At 44.2% G+C, this 23,479-nt stretch overlaps 1 protein-coding gene across 4 annotated transcripts in view; it reads left to right on the top strand.

Annotated features, from left to right (window-relative positions):
• Plc21C (Phospholipase C at 21C) overlaps positions 1–23,479 on the top strand; it is a 571,303-nt gene that overhangs the window by 318,795 nt on the left and 229,029 nt on the right. For all 4 annotated transcript variants that reach the window (XM_075698222.1, XM_075698223.1, XM_075698225.1 and 1 more), the window contains exons 9-12: positions 7,776–7,872; positions 17,656–17,740; positions 19,015–19,087; positions 22,166–22,217. In XM_075698222.1, coding sequence (XP_075554337.1) covers positions 7,776–7,872; positions 17,656–17,740; positions 19,015–19,087; positions 22,166–22,217 — 307 coding nt within the window. The remainder of the gene's footprint in view (positions 1–7,775; positions 7,873–17,655; positions 17,741–19,014; positions 19,088–22,165; positions 22,218–23,479) is intronic.

Below are 23,479 nucleotides of genomic sequence, written 5' to 3'. Positions count from 1 at the left end.
CCTTTATATGTGCCGGTAGTAGCTCTGAAGTTGCTTTGCCGCTCAGCTAAGCACCTACCAGGCGAAACGGGGGGCGGAGATAAAGACTTGACATTTTAGCTTCCTAGCTCTCAGAAGTGCCCATCAGACAACTCTGAAGGCGAAGAACAAGATTCAAAAGGATCCGAAGATTCACTGACGCGCTCCTCAGGCACAGCTGGGAGCGAAGACTTACAAAGGACTGCATGTGAGCACGAAGGCTTGGAGACACGAGCGTTAGGTGTTTCAGAGAAAGCATGGGGACTGGGCACATCAGTCATTCGTTGTGAAGGTGCCTGCATTGAGCCACTGGGTTCAGTTACATGCCTATCAGGCAAAGCAAGGAATTTTAGCTGGGTACCACAGCTGGACGTCGAACTGGTACCTGAACAGAATCCTCAGATCCTGTGAAGCACTCAACAGTCGATGCTGCAAGTGGAGCATTTTGACTGGGCACATCAGTCAGCATAAGTGCCCGACTCTCTTGCCTTATGGCTGAACATGAAACACTCATTCAAGCTACTTTATGAGCTGTATGAGAACGCACTTGTGAATGAGAACTGCACTGAAATGCGGAATTCACTGAAGGCATAGCTGAAGTAACTGCTGCATCTGACTGTTTTAGAAAAGAATTTGCAAGAGGGGTACATGCCCTAGCATGTGCGCCACTATAGAAAAACCTGGTAGGAATGCGCTCAAAACGCAAATTGACCCGTGGTGCAGAGTTCAACTGAGTTTTCCGTGGAGCTTGCTGTCGCGACGCTTTAACTAGGGTAGACTGTTCCAACACTTTACACTGGTTCACTCTCGCTGGTGGTGAAGTTGAACAGGCATTGGCCTACGGTGCACTGTCAAAATCCACTGCACCATCTAAGTTCAGTGAAGTCGGATGATATTCCATGCAGCGGGAGCCAATGTTGAAGTCCAGTGGTGAAGATGAGGCTTGGACACAAGACAAAGTTGCTTCATCGATCACTAGCTTGAGTGCCTTAATAGCACCAAGTCCCGAAAGTGACAAACCGTGTTCAGTCACATGAAGGTTCACAGAAGCTGACTTGTCTTGTAACTTGATGGTTGCAGAGGAAAATCCCAAATTCTTCACCACTTGCTCCTAGTAGTTTTGGATGACTAAATGGGATTGAAGCAGGCGGATGTGTGAAAAGCACATCTTGTAGTCCTGAACATTCATGAGTGAGACGATTGCCTCTGTGCGATCATCAAGACCATCATCATCAAAACCGTCATATTGAAATGCAGTAGGGCAGGGTGGGTAACCACCATCTTGAAGGTCCCGAGGAAGATGAGACTGGTCATGGCCGCCATCTTGGGACTGACGATGCTTTGAAAAGGCATCTATTTGTAGAATGCCAAGCTTCCCCATTATTTTATCGGTGTGTTCCTTACCCCAAGCAATTTTCATTGCTTTCTTCACGGTAAAGCTCTCGCCGAATTGGGTCAAATGGCGGTGAACTTGATGTGACTGCAAGCCACAAAGTATCTGCTTTGAACCATGTGTTCAATAGCGGTGCCAAACTTGCACGATTTGGCGAGCCATTAGGCATCTGGAATGAATTCTGGAGTCTGCTCCGCAGGACTTTGTACTTTGCGTTTGAAATGAATGCGACTGCAAAATTCGTCATCTCCTGCATGAAAGTGCTTGTCGAGCGCTTGAAGCACTGCTTCCTATACGTCAGTTGCCTCGGAGTCCCCTGTCCCTTCATTCTCATGCTCAATAAGGTTGTAGTAAACGCTGACGCCTTCCAACCCCAGCTTGTTGAGAAGGAACGCTTTCTTGTAGTCCGGCGCAGTGGGTTGGTGGCAGCGTCAATCTATGCTTGCAACACACATCGCCATTTTAGCCAAGGAATGGCCGGTGCGCCGAGTCATGACAAGAAGGGTTTGGGGGTGGGGGGTGAGTGACGTGTTCCTGTTAAAGCAGTAGCAGGCAGGGCTGAAGGGTGAGGACAGCCATAAAGGAGGTGCCGCAGTAGTGTCGGAGGTGAAGCAGATGACGTTGCAGTCAGGTTAAAATGCAGAAAGTGCTGAAATGCTGCTTGAGATGAGGGCAGGAGAAGTGGAAGATGTGGTGAAAAAGCGAGTTGGGGAGTCTAAACTTGCATGTAGGCGCGATGTACGTAGATCATCCTCGTCGCCTAAATGTTATGTCGCCATGGCTGCCATGATCACAATGCTGGGCTCATTGGGCACGCTGGGACAGCGGCCTGAAGAGAGAAAGAGATGTAGAGGGAAGACCGAGGCTGAGAGTGAGTTTATTGAAAGTACGGCACCTTAAATAGGCTCCGTGTCGCTACGTCAGCGCCCCCTGAGTGAGTTGCGGTTCTGAAACTGAAACCCCGATGTAACAAGTATGTACGTTGATACCACGAATTCTACAGCAGCATGGTTTATAAAGAATTAGCCGTCTCTCAATTCGTGGCTTCTAGAATTTAGAACTTCTGCATAGATTCTCTATGCAAGATGCACACTCTATGCATCATTTTTCTTTAAGTATAAACGGTGAAATATATGAACGTTCATTACTTTATTAAGTGAAGGTGCTTCTATTTATTCAGGAACTAATTGTATGTAGCACTCCCCAGAACCATGCTTCGTATGAAATGAAAGTGAGCATGCTGCATATTGCGACAAATTGTAGTGACGATTTGTTCAAGCATAAGTAACGAAAGTAAGTTAAAGTAGATTCAGCCATAAGCAAACTGTGACTGCCGCACTGAGAAAAGTACTATGTGCTTTTGTTTAGAAAAGGAAGCAAAGCTCCTCAGCAATTAGAAATCAAATTTTAAGATTTTCTAACTTAAAGACAGTGGCTTAAGATTTGTCACTAAATACGTAACAGGCACTCCAAGAAACAGAGGCTGAAAAGCGCGCTCCAGTGTCTGGCCCCCTACAAACGCTTAGTCGCGCAAGCCGCCTAGCGGCGGCCCAACATTAGTGATCCATGCCGCACGATTCCATCAAAGCACCTGTTCTTAAACCATCGCCTAGGCCATTAGGCCTATTAGGCCTAATCTGTCCCCAGTTGGCATTTCGTTGGTGCTGGGCAACTAAAGTCGCGATTTGGTGCCAAATCAATGCAGTTCTATTCGCTGTAGCCGCACGACACTTGGAAAGCCGACAAACCGCCTCGAATACGAAAGCATGTGTATGGCATGGCAACAAAGTTGCTCATGGCCACCATCTTTGTGACACTGTACTGCAGCCTCTCGTTCCCGATGACACGTCCATACAAGCACATCAGTCTCTTTTGGTTGCTTCAAGCAGCCCGTCGCAAGACTAGCTTTGGAATTACACGGTGGCCGCATAACTGTCACGTGACTAGTTAACCAACTACTTGCTTGCATTCATATGCACGGATGGCCGATGGACAAGGAGGGGGGAGGGCATCACGCTAACTATCCACGGCCCTCTTGATTTCAAAAGCTTTGACAGGTGTCAAATCACACCGAAACTGACAACGAAAAGGCACCTTTTATACTGTCGGCACTGACTGTGGTCAACTCGCACAGCTCCAACGATTGCTACACGTGGATCGGTGACCGAGCCACGGGATGTGTGGTCTGCATTTTTGCCTATCGCGCTAGTTGGCCTTACAATAAGCTACCTGCCATAAAGATTGGAAGGCCCTTCTGTATTTTCGAGGAAAACTGGAAAGCAAGATTTTCTATGCAATAAAAGAGTGCCATAATACACAGGTTCACTATTACCGTACAGACTCGTATAAGGGCCACAGCTCAAAATTTGGAGAAAGAGATTTTAAAAATTCCCATATCAGAGGAGCAATTGTGTTCAGTGGCCCAATGCCGCGAGCAAGCATCAGTGAACATTCGCGCACTGCGCACTTCTGCATATCCTCTACTAGGTGGTGAGAGACCTCTGATGCAATAGCACATTTGAGGATCAAAATTGTGCAGTAGTTGCCAGCTGCAGCGGCACCATTTTGACCAAAAGGTTTGGTCCTGTGTAAGGGCCACACCTCATCAGAATTGTGAAAAAAAAAAGTGCGACCCTTATATGAGTCTATGCGATAACCAAAGAGCCTGATTGGTATTCAGTGCAAAATGACATCACTAATTCTTCTCTAATCACTAAGGCAAGAGATGACTCCATTTTATTCAAGTGACATTGTATTGATAAACATATTTTCGAGACCTTTGTGCTAGAACTAGGCTTTAATCAGTGCTGGTATACTAATTTGGAGTTCTCTTTAATACAAGTAGACCATACTGTATATCTTGAGCTTTATGTACCCAAATTACTGATAACTTGCTACATTCTTGCTTTATGCAATTCAATATCTACTACAGTATAACCTTGTTAATTTGGATTTCACAGCACCTAAACAAATTTCTGAATTAGCCGAATGTCGAGTTGTCCAGGGTATCAAGAAAATAATAAAGAAATGCTTACTACATCAACATGCTTTGATTTACTGAATGTATCAGCTAATCCTGTCTCTGGTTTGTACAAAAGGTGTATGGAAGCTGGAATTCTCATTATCTCGTGACTGATTAGCGCTCTTAGTGGCGAAGGCGTCATGACTTCCTTCGCAGCATGGCCTCTTTATCTAAGACATACTTTTCACAACCACGCCCACATCCCAATTATTTTTTCACCAGTCTCCAACAGATCCATCCATCTGTCTGTCAATGGTAATAACCAAGCTTAATAGTGATCGTTATACCTTCTTAGAATGGTGCAAAATGAATAGACTTACCATTAGTCCTACTAAAACTAAATTTATTTTATTCTCATCCCAAAATAAATCACCACCATGTGTTCTGTCCATTTCCATTGGTGACCATTTATTATCAGCAAGTGAAGAACGCACATACTTAGGTGTTATTATTGACTGTAACCTAAAATTTCATCGCCATATAACTTATATTAAAAAGAAGTTATCAGGTGGAATACGCATTCTCATCAGGGCGCGTCCATTTTTTTCACGACCTGTGTTGTTCTCATTCTATTTCGCGTTTGTACACTCCCACATTAACTACTGCATAACCTCCTGGGGCAACACGTACACTACTCACCTAAAGCCGATACAAACCATCCAAAACCAGGCAATTAGAATAATCCACGCACCGCCAATGCTAAACAGTTACTACAAGCAAATGACATTCTAGACGTTGCAGCCCTTGTCAAGTACAACCTTGCCACTTTTCTTTTCAAGCTAATAAATGACATAGCCTCATTATCGCTAATTCCTATATCATCTCTGACAAATACAAACTCAACTTGTTTTGCGCTGCATAATAACTTCATTCTGCCCAAAGTGCGCACTAATTATGGGAAACAGACAGTTCATTTTGCAGCCATATCATCATGGAATGCATTACCATTTGTCATAAAACTTCTGAAACCCCATCGATATTGTGATGAACTGAAAAATTTTTGTTATGTGATATGTAAGTGACACTATGCACTGTATAATCCAATTTTGGTTTTAGACCTGCCATTCTTATGTACTCCAACATGTAATTAAATTTTTTTCTTTAATTTTTTTCTTTTTCTTCTTCTTTTACTTTAGTTTTATCTAGTTTTGAAATATTGCTTACTGCCGTTATATTGTCTATTAATTACTTCATCTACTTAGATTTGTATCTCATTATTTATCGTTACTGCAATTGTACCAATTGAGCTGCTGTTACTTGCCAAATGAACTTTTATGTTAACCACGAACAGTTAGGAGGTCCCAATTCAATTTTAACTATGGGACCTCCTTCTGTGTACCACTATCTGTATATTATTATGTAATAATAAAATTGATTGATTGATTGATTGATTGATTGATTGATTGATTGATTGATTGATTGATCGATCGATTGATCAATCGATCGATCGTCACATAGCCAGTGATCTTCAGCCTCGACAGTTTCACATTATTTGCCATAACCACTGTGGGCGAAACCGCAGTTGATATCAACGTGAGCATGGACAACGAACTTGTGGTTCTGAAGGCACGTGGCCAATGCGTGCCCAGAGTCGAAACGAAACCACCATCTGCTGCAATAACTGCAGATGAAACAATGATCGCTGTCGACGTGATCGTGGATGGCGACTATGTATTTATGAAGGCATGTGACCTACACACGCACCAAGTCAAAGCAAAACTACTGTTTGCAGCAACCACTGTGGACGAAACCATGGTGGCTATCGATGCAATCATCGATGGCGACTACGCAGTGATGAAGGTATGCAGTATTGTGCGCGACAGTAAATGCAAGAATAAAGACTTTAAAGGCACAAATAGGCACGAAGCATTCTGGTGTTGCTTTCATTCACATACAACTCCGTCGCTTCATGTTGGTTGGGTGCTAGCACCGTGTTTTGCTCTTTTGTGGCGCTCGCCAAGCTCCGAGCACCGATGCACGGTGAAATACGTTCGAATTAATGATGCTTAGATTGACGTAGTAGTTCTGTGGATACCCGCAAGGTGAAGAGAAGTAATTGATAAAGGGAAAATCAGACATCCACCCATTCATAGCAATTGCTACAAAGGAAACCCATACGGGTTCCTCGAAAGAAAAGCCTCAGAGTTGAAGAAAAATTCGTCCTGGTCCGGGACTCGAACCTGGGACCACCGCCTTTTCGGGGCAGCCGCTCTACCATCTGAGCTAACCAGGCGGCTAGCAGATGGCAGGTCGAAGCTGAATTTGTCGACAACACACGAAGCAAAGGCAAGTGTTTGACGTAGTAGTACTGCGGAAACCTGCAAGGTGGAGAGATCCTTTGTAGCAATTGCTACGAACGGGTGAATGTCTGATTTTCCCTTTATCAATTTCTTCTCTCCACCTTGCGGGTTCCTGCAGAACTACTACGTCAAACATTTGCCTTTGCTTCATGTGTTGTCAACAAATTCAACTTCACCCTGCCATCTGCTAGCCGTTTGGTTAGCTCAGATGGTAGATCGGCTGCCCCGGAAAGGCGGTGGTCCCGGGTTCGAGTCCCGGACCAGGACGAATTTTTCTTCAACTTTGAGGCTTTTCTTTCAAGAAACCCGTATGCGTTTCCTTTGTAGCAATTGCTAGGAATGGGTGGATGTCTGATTTTCCCTTTATCAATTACTTCTCTCCACCTTGCGGGTTTCCGCAGAACTACTATGTCAAACACTTGCCTTTGCTTCGTGTGTTGTCGACTTCGCCCTGCTAGCCGCTTCGTTAGCTCAGATGGCAGAACGACTGCCCTGGAAAGGCGGTGGTCCCGCGTTCGAGTCCCTGACCGGGACGAATTTTTCTTCAACTCCGAGGCTTTTCTTCGAGGAACCCGTATGGGTTTTCTTTGTAGCAGTTGCTACGAACAGGTGGATGCCTGATTTTCTCTTTATCGATGGTTAGATTGTATTTAATAATGCATACGCCTGCCAGGACCAAAGGACGAATCCGAATTATTCGATTTACCTAATTAACCAAGTTTTATTGTATACTGTTTTTGCACATTCCTACTTTTTTAGTGATTGTTAGTACCATGGTAACTGCATTATGTCTCAGTTTAACTCTGTACAATATTTTTTTGCAGTATGATAATGTTTTTTTCATAAATAAAGGGTGTACTTGCTATCACATTTTGCCTCTCTATAACTCATGTTTCTTTATTAGCTTGTTTTATGTGCTCTGTATTTGTTACATTATCAATGTATCATTCCCCCCATACTCCAAATAGAAGCCCGTGAGGAAACTGTAAATGCACAGATTGTCGCTGCCAGAGTGCTGCGCTACAGTGGGTGGTCTGCGCAGGGCACCGCTGCAAAGGAGTCCGAGGCTGTTGCGGAGATGTCTGCGCTCGTAAACTACATTCAGCCGGTGCGGTTTCACTCCTTCGAGCACGCCGAAAGTGAGCCTCTTCCTCATTCTTTGTGGTTGGTTTCTCGGCATAATTACTGTTCCTGTGTTTCTATGTGAAGGCCTGACAGATTTCCTTGGTGGCAGGATTCTTGTTCATCGGGGAAATATAGTGGAGATGACCGGTCGGATGAAACAGGCAAGACAATGTGCTGTTTCACCGGTACCATCGACTGTGCTGTTTTATGCGCCATGATGAACGTAAAGCGACTAGTACTCTAGAGGGTGTCTACCAACCGGGAATTCTCAGGGATTTTTAGTAGTCTTTTTAGTAGATCATGAACAGCAGGTTGCCATTTTCCCTCAAGAGAAAAGTGTATAATAGCTGTGTCTTACCAGTACTCACCTACGGGGCAGAAACCTCGAGGATTACAAAAAGGGTTCTACTCAAATTCAGGACGACGCAACGAACTATGGAAAGAAGAATGATAGGTGTAACGTTAAGGGATAAGAAAGGAGCAGATTGGGTGAGGGAACAAACGCGAGTTAATGACATCTTAGTTGAAATCAAGAAAAAGAAATGGGCATGGGCAGGACATGTAATGAGGAGGGAAGATAACCGATGGTCATTAAGTGTTACGGACTGGATTCCAAGGGAAGGGAAGCGTAGCAGGGGGCTGCAGAAAGTTAGGTGGGCGGATGAGATTAAGAAGTTTGCAGGGACGGCATGGCCACAATTAGTACATGACCGGGGTTGTTGGAGAAGTATGGGAGAGGCCTTTGCCCTGCAGTGGGCGTAACCAGGCTGATGATGATGGAAATACTCAGGGAAAACTCGGGAAATTTGTGCTTCTATCAGGGAAAATTAGCTATAATTTTATTGTAAGGGAACGAAAGTCGCTGTAATGCTGGCTCGAGTAAGAGAGATGAATCGCAACGAATTGTCTTTGACGCCGTGTCATCGGCTGGAGGAGTTGCCAGTGTCAACAGCCAACAGCCGACTTTGCAAATGCTCGATAATTCGGACGGCTTCGCGGCACCACCACGTTCCCCATAGAACGTCTCTGAAAACGTATCTGAAATTTTGGACGCAAGAACCCTTCGCCGTCCGATTTTCCGGTCATTTTGCTGTAACCGAAGGTCCGAAACGGCATTAATCAAAGCCACCACCACTGCCGTTTTCATCGCCTCGCCGCCTCGAACCGGCGCTCTTGTACGCAGATCCGATGGCAGCCGTAGCCACCACCGCCGCAACTTAGTTGGCCTAGCCACCGCCCCAACGTCGAAGTAGGCCTACCTACTTCGACGTTTGCTATTAAGCTTCCTGCCGTTGGGTGCCGTGTTTTTCATTGAAAGAATTACCGCTGTGAGCAATGGCTCCGACTCCGCCTTTGTGGTCATCGCGATTCCATGGCTTCGACGCTCGGAAAGCACAATGCGTTGCATAAAGCCGGTTTTCGACTGTTTTGCCTTAGTACAATGGTGCCATGCGGTGAAGCTTACACAGCTGTATTGCGGTGAAGCATAGCAAGTGCGGGAAAACGCGGAAAAAAAATCACGAAGAGAAGGGAACGAAGACGCAGCGCTAGTTATATAGTACCATCTAGCCCACCGGTCTGTTCTCTGGAACAAAACATGCATTCCATAATTATACACGCATGCACCCATCATCTCCTGTCACATAGGAGCACCGATATGCCTAATAAGTGTACTGGCAGGCCTTCATAGCTTTTTGGATGTGCGTGTGGCGATTTCAACCCATAAGGGCAATACAAGACATGCATTCTTTTTTCTTTAACTGCCCCATTTTTAGGACGTTTTTGCGGTCCCTAGGGAGTTCGAAAAATCAGACGTTGACTGTACAACTGACCAAGACAATGCTTCAAATGGTCCGTGACTCGCCGTGGTTGCTCAGTGGCTATGGTTTTGGGCTGCTGAGCACGAGGTCGCGGGATCGAATCCCGGCCGCGTCGGCCGCATTTCGATGGGGGCAAAATGCAAAAACACCTGTGTGCTTAGATTTGGGTGCATGTTAAAGAACCCTAGCTGGTCGAAATTTCCGGAGTCCTCCACTACGGCGTGTCTCATAATCAGAAAGTGGTTTTGGCACGTTAAAACCCATAATTTAAATTTAAAAAAAATGGTCCATCGGATGAATGCGTGGTGGAAGGAACGAGAACACAGAGGACCTATGCATTGAGGAACGAACGCGAAAGGAAGCATGCCGGTGCTTCTTTCAAGGAGCTTGAGCTCAAAAAACGAAGTGGTGGCTGACGCCGACATGCAGGTGACCATCATCCAAACCAAATAAACAATTAAAAGTAGTGAAACACAACACTCAGGCATTGTGTGCGGGCTGAGAGTATGTCAGGACAGTTGAGGTTGACTTTCCAGCTGCTGAGAGAGAATCTCACTTGTTAGAAAGTTTAGGCCTCATACCAATGAGCTTGCTATAAGTTGACAGAAATGGCTCATATTGAAAAATGTTTGCTTCTGTATGCATATCCTTTTTATTCGTATTTGAGAATGCTCGACTCAATCCTGCAACCTTTACCATTTTTTTCAAAAATATTTTATTCGCTGTGCATTTTGCTAACACCTGCCTTCTGTTTTCTTTTGGAGCAAAATAAATGCTGCTCTTTACTATTCAAACTGGATTAAGTCGTTTTTTTAACATGCTTGCTAGAGAGTGACAGCATTGGTCGACATGGTGTCAGCCTATCTTTGCATAAAACAAATTTTTGGGTCCCTCAGGGAATTTCGCACAGGCACTCAGGAAAACCTGGAAAACTCGGGGGAATTTGTAAATGTCAACTTGGTAGACACCCTGAGTACAGCTCAGAACCCTTGTGCCGGTTTCTTGCATTATTATGGCAAAAGCTATGATAGCATGGGATGCATTTGCCAGTTCCCAGTGTTTACTTGCCAGTTTGCCTTGCTGCAGCAATGCCACATTGAATAAAACTGTTATGCTTTTTCCCAGCGATGCATTCATCTGATCCTTTTGCTTCAGATCGACAAAAGGGGGCATTTGTAACCCTGCAAGCGCATGGTTGAACAGGCAAGCTACACATTTCTAAACAAAGGGACATAAAAGGCACAGCAACAAGAGCAGGCAGGCTCGCTGACACTCTGTTCGCTACATTCAACAACAATCTTTCCAAAAAAAGCTTTTGGAAATTTGGCTGTGTGTATTAACCTCTTCTTAGAAAATCTTTGAAATTGCTTTTTTGCCTGCGCTTAATGTGATAGCAGTCACGTTTCGCGACATCATGCTCTGGAAATATCTATGCTGGCACCATTTTGATTGAGGCAGTAGGGACTGGGTGATGCTTCACTGTGCCTTAACATGTACTCTAGTTTTTGGAATGCGAAATCGCAAGGCCTGGAGCACATTTTAGATTTGATATGAATGTGTTGATCAACCTGTGCGTGTGTTATGAAGTTGTTGTGATAGAGCTTGGCATCCAGTGCTTGTACATTACCTGCTCATCCATTGGTATTTTCTAGTGCAATTAAAGCAACTGATCTGTGCACTCTGTGGTTAAGGAGTGCTTGTCCTCCATCAGTTTCTTTGTCCTTTCTTCACTCATTGTGTCCAGATGAAAATAGAATGAGCTAGTTAGGTACACTCAGTGTGTCCTCGATCTTAAGCTTCTCTTTGGTGAAAATCAACAGTAGTATCTGTTTGATAAGCAATCCAGTAATCCTACAGGTTAGATAAGCAAATCTCACCGAATCAAGCAATCTTGTAGATTATGAAATGCTGTGCCATTGGATTCTGATATCGGTATAAGAAAGCTAGCTCTGAAATCTTTCTTTTTACATTCGGAACACACCTGTTAGTGTAGTTACTAGATTAGGCTGTTTACTATATTGAGTTGTGCTTGTGACAGTTTTGGCAATGTGCTAGCAGTGGCTGTTATAATGAGCTTAAAGGGACCCTGAAACGATTTTGATGATTTTATACAAATGTACTCAGTCGTCAGAGTAGGGCCTTCTGATCATTAATTGGTGCATCTAAGTGCCCTGTGTAAAGCATATCATAAGAAGCCAACAAACACTGACACCAAGGACAACATAGGGGAAATTACTTGTGCTTAATAAATGAAATAAAGCAACGATAGATTAATGGAAATTAAAGTGGATGAAAAAGCAACTTGCTGCAGGTGGGAACCGAACCCACAACCTTCGCATTTCGCGTGCGATGCTCTACCAATTGAGCTACCACGGCGCCGTTTTCCCATCCATTTTCTTGGGTATTTATGTGTCCTAGTAGAACCCTGGGAGTGTTAGCCAGCGCCACCACTCACAGACCTTGGCGGCGGACGTGGAACGTATTTTTTGCCGCAGACGTCACGAGAACGTGATCTTTTGAGGGTGAAGGCAACTGGTCAATAAACCCACATATGCTACCTGAAGGCATCATTGTTGCTGGATTCGAGACCCTCGTTATGTAATGAACGAGAAGAAAGGGGGTTAACCGAGGGGCCCAAGTTTTATTAGTCATATCATTAAAAGCCAACAAACACTGACACCAAGGACAACATAGGGGAAATTACTTGTGCTTAATAAATGAAATAAAGAAACGATAGATTAATGGAAATTAAAGTGGATGAAAAAGCAACTTGCCGCAGGTGGGAACCGAACCCACAACCGAAATGCGAAGGTTGTGGGTTCAGTTCCCACCTGCGGCAAGTTGTTTTTTCATCCACTTTAATTTCCATTAATCTATCGTTTATTTCATTTATTAAGCACAAGTAATTTCCCCTATGTTGTCTTTGGTGTCAGTGTTTGTTGGCTTCTTATGATATGACTAATAAAAATCTGGCCCCTCAGTTAACCCCCTTTCTTCTCGTTCATTACATAACGAGGGTCTCGAATCCGGCAACATTGATGCCTTCAGGTAGCATATGTGGGTTTATTGATCAGTTGCCTTCACCCTAAAAAGATCACGTTGTCGTGACGCCTGCGGCAGAAAAGACGTTCCCCGTCCGCCGCCAAGGTCTGTGAGTGGTGACGCTGGCTAACACTCCCAGGGTTCTACTAGGACACATAAATACCCAAGAAAGTGGATGGGGAAACAGAGACGCGGTAGCTCAATTGGTAGAGCATCGCACGCGAAATGCGAAGGTTGTGGGTTCGGTTCCCACCTGCGGCAAGTTGTTTTTTCATCCACTTTAATTTCCATTAATCTATTGTTTTTTTATTTCATTTATTAAGTACAAGTAATTTCCCCTATGTTGTCCTTGGTGTCAGTGTTTGTTGGCTTCTTATGAAATGACTAATAAAAATCGGGCCCCTCGGTTAATCCCCTTTCTTCTTGTTCTGTGTAAAGCATGTAATTTATTATAATGTTTTAAAAATGTACATCACTGCCGATCGCAGCACACCGCTCGGCGGAATTTTTAGCTGTCCCTACCCATATGACGTAAATCACCCAATTGATGTCAGTAGGGCGAGCTATCCAATTGGCTCCCCAGGGCACTTCATCAATAATTTTTCCACCTTTATGGTGAACAAATGATGTTCATAATAGTTGGAATGTTGGTTGATTTGTTTCTATAAAAAGAAAGTAACTAAAAGAGAATGCACAAGAACAATTTCTGTCTACACTTAAGCATATTGCATATTGACCGCAAATAAAGACTAGGTCAAAGTGAAGTTCTTCTGACACTTAAGCACTTTGGCAGACATCAAGCGTCGTCTGCTTGCGTTACAACGTGCTCCATTTTAATGAGAGCTGTGCGCTCAGAGTCAGTCTCAGTCTTTTCGCGAGCACTATGATTCGACTTTGTTGCGTTACATGTGGACTGCAAACATAGCAACTGGCAGTATGTCAAGCTGCAACATCGTGTCCCTCTGCAAAGCAGCAGACGAGCGGACTGACTGCAGTGCATCGGGCTGCCGCTATCCAATCGGCACCAGGATTTGCATGTTTGCGGCTGTCACTTTACACCGGAAGATTAATAATGCAATAGCATTTCGCGAGTCTGGTATTAGGGTAAATGCAAGCGCAAGGGGACAGGGCCTGGTCGTTTGACCGTGCCTCACGGGATGAGCAGAAGCGCAAATGTGAATGGTCTGCACGGTGCAGCCACCTGGTGGCACAGAGCTCAGATTAGCAGTAACAAAATGTATTCTTCTTTACTGCTGGTGTAAATTTTTCACAGGAGTGTAATCGTTAACACATTCTTTTTGTAAATCTTTAAAATGTTTTACACTTGGTTTGTGCAATATTAGCTCTTTGTTTGGCTGGATAAGCTCTGCGCCAATGCGTGGCTGGACCGTGGAGACTGATCAGGCAGCTCACGTACATCTACGCTCTACGCTAAAGTTCCTTCATCAGCTTGAGTTTATGCCTCCACCGTTCCGTCGAAACGCCCAGCTCGCCCTTGGTTACCGGAATACCAGACACGTTCGATGCAGCAACAGAATGCTCGCAATGCACATTGTTTCGATAGATCTTGCTTGGGGTCAACTGCCAAGCAGCTGGCGGAGAGTTTAAGGGGGGACGCGGCAATTGAAGTGGTCGAAATGGTCAAAATTGTCAATTTTCGATTTTCCTATTTATTTTTTTTCGCGATCCTCGGACCTTTTTTTACCTCGTAGTGAAATATTATAACAAAATACGCGGTAGAAATTGAGAAAACAGCACTTTCGTAGAGCGCCGTTATCAAAAATTGCGAAAAAATCGGGCCTCGGAAAGCGCCGTCGCACCGCGGATAGCTCGGCTATCTGATGACGCAGCGCCGCCATCTTGGTATCATCGTAAAGAGGAGAGATCGGAGCTCAAGATAGCCGCAGCGCTGTATTTCTCCACCGGAAAATAACACCTGCAAACGCGAGCGAAAGAGAAGTAAAAGCGGCATCGTGATTGGGCGCAGTAGTCACGTGGGGAACATGGAGCGCTCCTATTGGCTGTTGTACATTTGAATTGCCCGTGAAACACACTCGCGCGCATTGGCGCTGCAGCGCCTCGCGCGTTCCGTTCATTGTGCTTGACCATCGTAGCAGCCAAACTACCCTAACGCGCGTGTTCCGTGATGAGCCCCAAAGGAGGCAAGTTCCGAACGGCCCACGCGTACGGAAAACGACGAAAGGCGTGGAACAGAGGGCGAAAACTACCCGTGGATGCCGCTGCCCGTGTCGACGAGGTGCGACCGGCACACGCGGGTGATCGGGAAAGCGCGTCTGCGTGCAGTGCTGACGACGCGACCGCGTGCACTGGTGACGACGTGACCGTGGACTGTGTTGACGCGACCGTGGGCTGTGCTGTCGACGCGACCGTGGGCTGTGTTGACGACGCGACTGGGTGCGGTGGTGATAACGCGACCACGTGCGCTGATGACAACGCGACCGTGGGCTGTGGTGACGACGCGCCTGCGTGCGCTGGTGAAGGCGCACGCGCGCGTGGTCGTGACGGCAGTGTGACATCGGCGAGAGCGGACGTCGCGTCAAATATTCAGCTGCGAATTTCAGCACCAATTCTCACGAATGAAGAGATTGCGAAACGAGCGGATACAAGAGCGGATGTTTTGAATGCGCTGTCATCTACCTCTGCAACAAAGAGGAAATTTCAGCTTCTGAAAGAAGGAGAGTGTGCTGACGACGTGGTTCCCGAGTCATCATTTTTCATTGTACATAAAGCACTCTTAAACGAGCTGCTATGTGCAGCAAGCTGCACTCAGTGCGGGAAAACGCCGATTCGTGTTGAAACTGGGCTATGTCTTGGGCTTGCGACTAAAATGGAACTGTTGTGTGACGACTGTGGGGTGATAAGCAAAAAGTGGTCATCCCGAAGATGTGCTGGCACTCAGAAGATCAACCCTTTTGAGGTGAACGTTCGTGCACAGAGAGCTGTGCCGTCAGGCAAAAAGCAAGCCACACTGAATGACGTTTTCTCCCACATGGACATTTCTCATCGAGGACTGCATCACAAATCCTATGCAAGGCTGCACCGTAGGCACAGTCACCCTGCCACTGCCTCAGCAGCCATGACAATAGAGTCCGAAAGTGCACAGAAGGTGCGCGAGATCTACAGGGAACTTGGATGTGCCCCAGGCAACATTGATGTGATCTATGAGGGCACTTGGATGACAAGGGGCCACACAAGTCACATTGGTGTTGGCTGTGTTATTGAATTATATTCTGGCCTTGTCTTGGACCACTGTGTCCTCTCCAATTATTGCCATGGATGTTCTCTTGGCCCCAAGCCTGGCGACAGTATTTATTCAGAGTGGCATGAAGAACACCGACCACAATGCCAAAAAAACACCGAGGCAAGTGCAGGGCAAATGGAAATAATTGCGGCAAAAACCATGTTTCAGCGGTCTCTCCAGAAACACCAGCTCCGTTACACAAATGTCCTTTGTGATGGGGATAGCTGCACTTATATTGCCCTCAGTGAAGAGAAGGTGTATGGTTTCATACCCATACACAAACAAGAGTGTGTGAACCACGTGAAGAAAAGAATGGGAACTGCTTTGCGCAACCTTGTTGAGAAAAACAAGAGCAAGGACTGTGAGCTCAGCATGAGTGGAAAGGGCCGCCTAACGCAGGGTTTAATTTAAAAACTCACAAACTATTATGGCTTAGCCATAAAAAGTAACCCAAATGATGTGCCTGCTATGGAAAAGGCCATCATGGCCACTTTTCACCATGTAACATCAACCGATGATGAGCCGCATCACGAGCACTGTCCCACTGGCGTGAACTCTTGGTGCAAGTTTAATTCTGCGGTGGCCTCAGGCCAACCAGCCCCTGCACACAAGCTGCAGCTTCCTGCACATGTTCGAGCAGCACTCCTGCCTATATATAAACGTCTATCGGCAAGAGAACTCCTTGAAAGATGCCAGCAAGGCAAAACGCAGAATGCCATCGAGTCACTGAACAATGTCATTTGGTCACTCCAATCAAAAAATCAGTTTGCTTCACTCCTGAGTGTTGAAAGTGCTGTGGCAGATGCAGTTTGCCGTTTCAATGCTGGCTGTGAAAGAGCACTGCAAACAATTACGTCGCAACTGGGATACAGTCCAGGATCGTGTTCACTGCGGCGGGCTGCTGCAAAGGATGCACGACGTATCAAAAAGGCAACGAAGGCACATGAAACTGCTGTAAAGAAGCGAAAAATTTCCTCAAAATGTAAAGAAAATGTGTCTTCACTGCCAAAGGACTACATTCCAGGCGGGTTTTAGGTGCTCAAAGGAAATATTTTGATGTTTCCAGCAAATAAAACTTTGAGCCCTGTTTTCTCAGCTTTCACTTTTTGTGCAGTTGCTTTCTTAATATGAGACGTTTCACACGAATTGTGGTGCAAATGATTAACTTTAGCTGTACCCTACGCATCTACAAAATTTGTCCGAACCATTTCAGGGGCCCTTTAATGATAATAATGACCCCTAATTAGCCACCTACAGAACAGAAGGTTTATCAAAGAACTCCAACTACCCCTGTGTGTAAGCAAGATATGATTTAAGGATGCAAACAAGACAGCTGCTTATGTCTAAATTGCATTCATTAAGCCCTTTCCAAACAGTTCTGTCTAATACACTGAAGATATTTAGGCACAGTTCATCGATATATTATTTATGTGAATATACTAATTTCTGCAGAATTAATGTGGTTTGCATGTTCTAAGTAGTCCTCCAAGCTGTCAGCAAACTGTCGAATGAACAATCAGATGTGTGATCGTATTGACTCACTATATGCTGACTGAAGGCAGCAAGTGCAGTAAAGATCATCTTTCACATTTTTCTTACCAGTTTTGTTCTTTATTTGGAACGCAGCATTGGCTGTCACATTTAATACTTGCATGTTACTGCTTGCCTTCCAGAACGGGACCGGAGTTACGAGATTTCATCGTTTGTTGAAACCCAAGCCACAAACTTGCTCAAGGAACACCCTGTAGAATTTGTCAAGTATCCTTTTTGATAGGCACAGAAAAGCATTGGCAATGCATACAGTACTACTATGCATTCCTTGTTTTGCAAAATCGATTAAGCTGGTTTATGTGGGGTATATAAACTGCAGTGGTTGAATGAGACTACGTACAGTAGGCTGTCGTTGAACTCAAACAGATTGAATACTTGTCTTATCAGAAATTTGTCTTAAAAAATGTGATCCAACTGAAAAACTTGTAATGTGCTCTTCCTGGTGCACCAAATCATTCACTACATAATACAATAACCTTAAACAGAATTAAAACTGAAGGGCAAATGTAGAAAGAGATTTGTTGGATTTGCATGTGATAAAGTAATGCTTCACAGGTTTCTTGCTTGCTTGGGCTGTGCCAATCTGCGGTCACGAAAGCTGACATTTCACATAGCTTGCTCAAAAATTTTTCGCTTCCCTCAAGCTGTTGGAAAATAAACTGCACTAGAAATTTAGGCCTTTTCCAGCTCTGTCATACACGAACACCACTGCTGCTTGTGGTTTCCTGGGCTCTCCATCATCGTTCGCCAGCAGTGTCACTTCGGTGACCTTCAGAAATAATGGTTCTAGTGGTTTTAACATCCCTTGCGTAGCTCTTCATGCCAACAGAAGAGTCATTTCTTTGTCGTGTCAAAGCTGCTGCTTCCGTGTCACGCTGACCCAGGCCTATTATTCAGCCAAATGGCGTGCACCTGGGGTGGTTCTGAAGTTTCAAGCATGTCGCTATTTTTATCTTTATATCAGTCTGTGGGAAGTCAATCAAATGTTGCCTGATGCATTGTTCCTCACATATAAAAATTCAATTTAATGGGGTGAGTCAGGAGCTTACTGTGCTAAAGAGCTAGCACCACGAAAGAACCAGACTGAAGCAAGTACACACATGCGGGATACCAAGAACCCAAGGTTTGTGTACTTTCTGTCGCCTAGTCGTTTTGGTTTTTGCACAAAAGCTTTAGTATCTTCAACCAACTAGCCTATTTAAACATTTAAAAGCATCTGCTTGAGAGTAGGTAATGGTTTGTATATAAACCAGAATTAAATTGCATTCTAAAGAAACCAACAACACCAGTAAGTTTTGAGAATGTCTTGCTCTCAAAATGACCGAGAAATGTGAAAGTACTTTGAAACCCAGGGCATACCACTGCCCCGAGGCTAAACTGAAAAAGTTTAATCATGCTTTTTTATACTCTGTGCTAATGACCTACTTTTTTTATCTTCATCATAAATATGAATGAAGTTCACCTTGACTGTTCTACTACAGCTACAACAAGCGGCAGCTGAGTAGAATATACCCGAGTGGCACACGCGTCTCCTCCAGCAACTACATGCCGCAAGTGAGTCGCGTCTCCTGCCCCGGAGTTGTCGCTCCCGGGCATGCTTCCACATTTGCTTCCTTTATTCCATTGCAGGCTGATCAACTGTGCAATGTCATTTTGCAATACGAATTTATTTTCTGTAACTGGTGTGAACTGCTTGAGGCAAGGCAATGCTGCGAACATTAACAGTGCTTAAAATGAATTCAAAGAGCATGTTATTTTAGTGCATAGCTACTGTACCATCCCTTTCACCAAGGTCTATTAGAAATTACTCGAGACAGCACATCTAAGAATAACTGGCACTCCTTTTGCCAGCTCGCCATTTCTGGTCGCAGGCATGAAAATCATTGTGAGAATGGCATGACTGCCGATTAAAAAAATGTATTAATCAATATTTTAGGTAATCACATTTAGCCATATGTTCAAGTGAAATGCTCGAGGCATCACATGGCATCCATGCTTGAGACCTGTCTTTATAATATGTGTAGTAGGACGCATCAAGTTCCTTTTGGAATATGCTTAATGTGAAAGAAACGATCGCAACTCAGAGATGCAGAATGAATGCTGGCAGCTGTTTATTCTTGCAAATTCAAGTACCAGCTCTATTGTTATGGCTTTCTTGTGTGTGTTCTTATCTTGTTTCTTAACCTCTGTTACAGCACTATACATGCAATACACACTGACGCAACAATGCACCAAATACCTTTAAACACTACAAAGCAGGAAACACTAAGTGAGTCATGTTAGAAATGCACTAGCCAACCCTACTAGCAGTTCAACTCCAGTACACTGATATTGCACATAGTATTTACTCTCGAACTTTCTTCTATATTTAGGGTGATAGCTTTCAGAACACAAATGTATTTTACAGCCAATCTTTTTGGTAGAAGACCAAGTCTAGTTAGATTGAAGGATTCTGTATTTATCGTAAGCGGGGAGAACACAGATGTGGTGGTCGACAAAAGGACAAAAATTGAAAGCCAAGAGTGGTGCCACCTGTTGCGAGCTGTGGTGCTTCTCCTGTGATGCTGCAGAGAGTGCTGCAGTCACAAAGTTTTAATTCGCCCGTTCTAGCGTGGGCAGTCCAAATTTAGGAGCAGCAGTGGGACATGGCAATGTTCTAGATACACCACAAAGTGGCATATTGGCACACAGAAAATTATGATAGAATAGTCTAGCTCAAATTAATATTTTTCTTTAGTAAACCGGTGTCTGTGGGCACCAGAGTGAGTAAAAGTGCACCACACAGTCGGGCAGGTGTGCCTCGTGTCCTTGGGCTTCTAGTTACTCAACCGGCCCTTTACCACTGAATCGGTTTAAAAGACAGTTTTTGAATTTGTACATGGCCCTACTTACATTAAACACAGGCACTCTGTAGGACCTTAAAGTGCACTTTAAAAAATGTTTTCCGAAATTTCAACAAGAAAGGCAAAAGGGAGGCTTGAAGTGAATGAGGAGTGTCGCTGTTCCAACTCGGGAGACTTGCCTTCATTGGGGCAAGCTGAAACATTGGCTCCAGAGACACCTTTTGTGTTACCGCTGTTATTTGAGAATTTTACGATTAATTTTAAAAGCCTGTCTAATCCAAGACAGTCCATTAGCAATCAATGTTTCATTTATATGACAGTGGGTCTCTTTGGATGCTAAACTTGCCAAACAATCTCGGAAAGAGGGCTGCGAGCAGACCGCATTTTTTTATGGCATCAGAGTATATTTAGAAATGTAGTGCAAAGCGGCTGAGTTGGTGTAAGTTCACCCTGGACAAGGCACACAAAATGGATAAAGTGGTGAAGTAAGAGTGTATGTGTTGTATGGCTTCATGCCGTCCATTTTACATTCTCCTTCAGAGACAGTAAGTGACACATTGCAGAAGAAAATCCCTCTAGTTATCTGCATTGGCAATGCGCACCAAGCATCGCAACAAATAAGTGTTTTCTTGTTCTCGTTCTTCTTCTTCTACACCACTTCACTTAATAATTTTTAAAAAATTTGGGACACCTTTTGCATTCAATTGTTGTCCAAAACTTATGGGCATCGAATCTGTGAAAAAGCAGAATTTTCAGGAAGGCTGAATTGAAAATTGGTGCAATCTGTCTGACCGACTCCCCCCCCGTGTCCCATATCCAGTCAGAGGCGGAGCAGTTCAGCAACACTTAGCTTTTCCCGCGGAACTGGCGTGGTGCACGTCTGGGACGTTTGACTGTGCACGCAGCCCCAAGTACGCTTTGTTAGAAAATGGCAACACTGTCCTGCGGAATGTGGCATCTACTGGAGGCCTTCAATTTGCTTCTGAGTGAATGCCGTAGAATTGTCAACTGGTAAAGTTTGTAAAAGTTTAGAGGAATGGAGGAGCACCTAACCGCAAGAAAGAGAGAAAGCTACAAGGCACGGCAAGCATTGGATGAACTATATTTTTTTAATAGTGAGAGCTGCATTAATATGCTGCACTTGGTTCATGCCTTTAAGTTAGTCATATCAGTAAATAATGTAATAATGTTTTGTGTTATGCTCAAGAAACTTAGCCTTTGTACCTTAATCACAAAGTCAAAAGCTCATCTCTAATATGGCAAAAAAGTGAGAAAACAATGCCTTTGTGCTAGTATTGCTTTTTAAGATAAATAAATTGTCATTTAATTTTGTAGTTATTATTATTCTTTTTGTGTTTCTCGCCTCCTTCGTCTGTCTTGGTTTTGTGCTATTCTAAAGTCATGCACCAACAAGCTTAAACTGCTTTCATCAAATTTTTGTAAGCATACCTAATTTGTCTTGAGACCAGAAATCCTTTGAAGTCTGTACTAATCAGTTGCTGTTCAAGTTTTGATTAATTAGACCTACTGAGGCCAAGAAAGATAACATGTACATGATAACTTGCATTTTGCAATTTTGCGTTCAGCATGTGCTTAAAAGAACTTGCAGAAAAAGTCATGTGAATCTTGAATCACAGGTTCTTGCTTGTGCAGATGTTTAAGCCTTCCAGTGCCCTGTCACTTGCATGCTGTTGTGCTCACTCTTGTCGTGTCATTTTCAGTGCTGCTGTGAAAACTACGCACTTCTGCACTACTTGTTGCTGACCTGTACCGTGTCTTCTTCTTCCAGGTATTTTGGAATGCAGGCTGCCAACTTATAGCTTTAAACTTTCAATCTCTAGGTTGGTACTTTCTTGTTTCTTTACATATTTAGATTTAATTATCTTCAAAGACTTTAGAGTAAGCCCACCCCATGCCACGGAACCTTTTGATGCTTTCTGGAAACTGGCCAGGCTTGTTGGTTAGACATTTTCTATGTTGGTCCTCAGGGCTTAACCAAGCACGGAAAAAAAAAAAAAACACAACACTGGCACTCACACCTGACAGCTGATATTTTTACATAGCTAGCAAAAACAGCAAATTATTGTAGGTACAGCAGAGTCAAAAATCAATCGCATCTCAAAACTGCCCTCTTCATACGGGGCCTGAAATGTCTCGTAGAGCAACAGAGAGGCTCTGTTTGGTGTCGCTTGAATTGTCCAGTTGTGTCTGCTCATAGGAGCAACCCCAAGATGGCATAGTCCAGTGTAGTGTTTTTTTAGGACACAGTTTGCAGATGTTTGGCAGGCAAATGTCAGTTATTGGCCCAGAAAATAAAGGGCAAAGTTTTCCTTTTTTTCAATTTCACCCTAACACTGCAACACTGAGTGGCTTGATTTCAAGCACCTCGGTTTCCCTTGTTCTTGTCATCTATTGTGGGGGGGGGGGTCTCGTCTTTTAACAGCCTCAATGCCCTTTCGACTGTAACAGTTTTTCTGCACATGATACATACCCACTTACGTGTACACTTACTAATATTGAGTGAATATTCAACTTCCACTTGAGGTAGCATGCGTGAGTTTATTGGGTCTGCCGCCTGAGGCCGTGTACTGTACTATGTGACGCCTACGGCTTGGTGGGTGTCGTGCGTTGTGCCGCAGGGCTAGCACTCGGAGGGCAGGCCCCAAAGTAAATGCACAACCTCCAAGAAAGCAGGCAGCTGTTACGGCAGCTCGTTCGGTAACATGTTGTGCAGAGTGTGTGGTGCTAATCAGCACTGGAAGGTGACTTTTATTTTACTCTCTTTTCCTTTATTAAAGATATAGAGTCTATCGTTGCTGTAATCCTCAATTTAAGGTATTTCAATACATTTCCAATACACAACTAATTTCTCTCGTGCTTTCCTTTGTTTCATTATTTATTGCCTTCTTATGGTTGTTATTAATATTCCAGCCTATCGATTCCCCTTATTCGTTGGCATTACTTCTAATTTTCGTGATGGCAGAAAGCGATGTGCTTTGCCACCCCCGTAGTAGTACCAGCTTCCTGGTATCCATGGTGGTTATCTTCATCTTGTTTTTATGCTATGGTTAATTTAAAATAGTCCACACACATTTGAATTCAG

Source organism: Dermacentor variabilis, chromosome 7 (assembly GCF_050947875.1).
Source record: "Dermacentor variabilis isolate Ectoservices chromosome 7, ASM5094787v1, whole genome shotgun sequence".
In the NCBI taxonomy this organism is placed as follows: domain Eukaryota; kingdom Metazoa; phylum Arthropoda; class Arachnida; order Ixodida; family Ixodidae; genus Dermacentor; species Dermacentor variabilis.
This window is presented reverse-complemented; position numbering and strand designations above follow the sequence as displayed.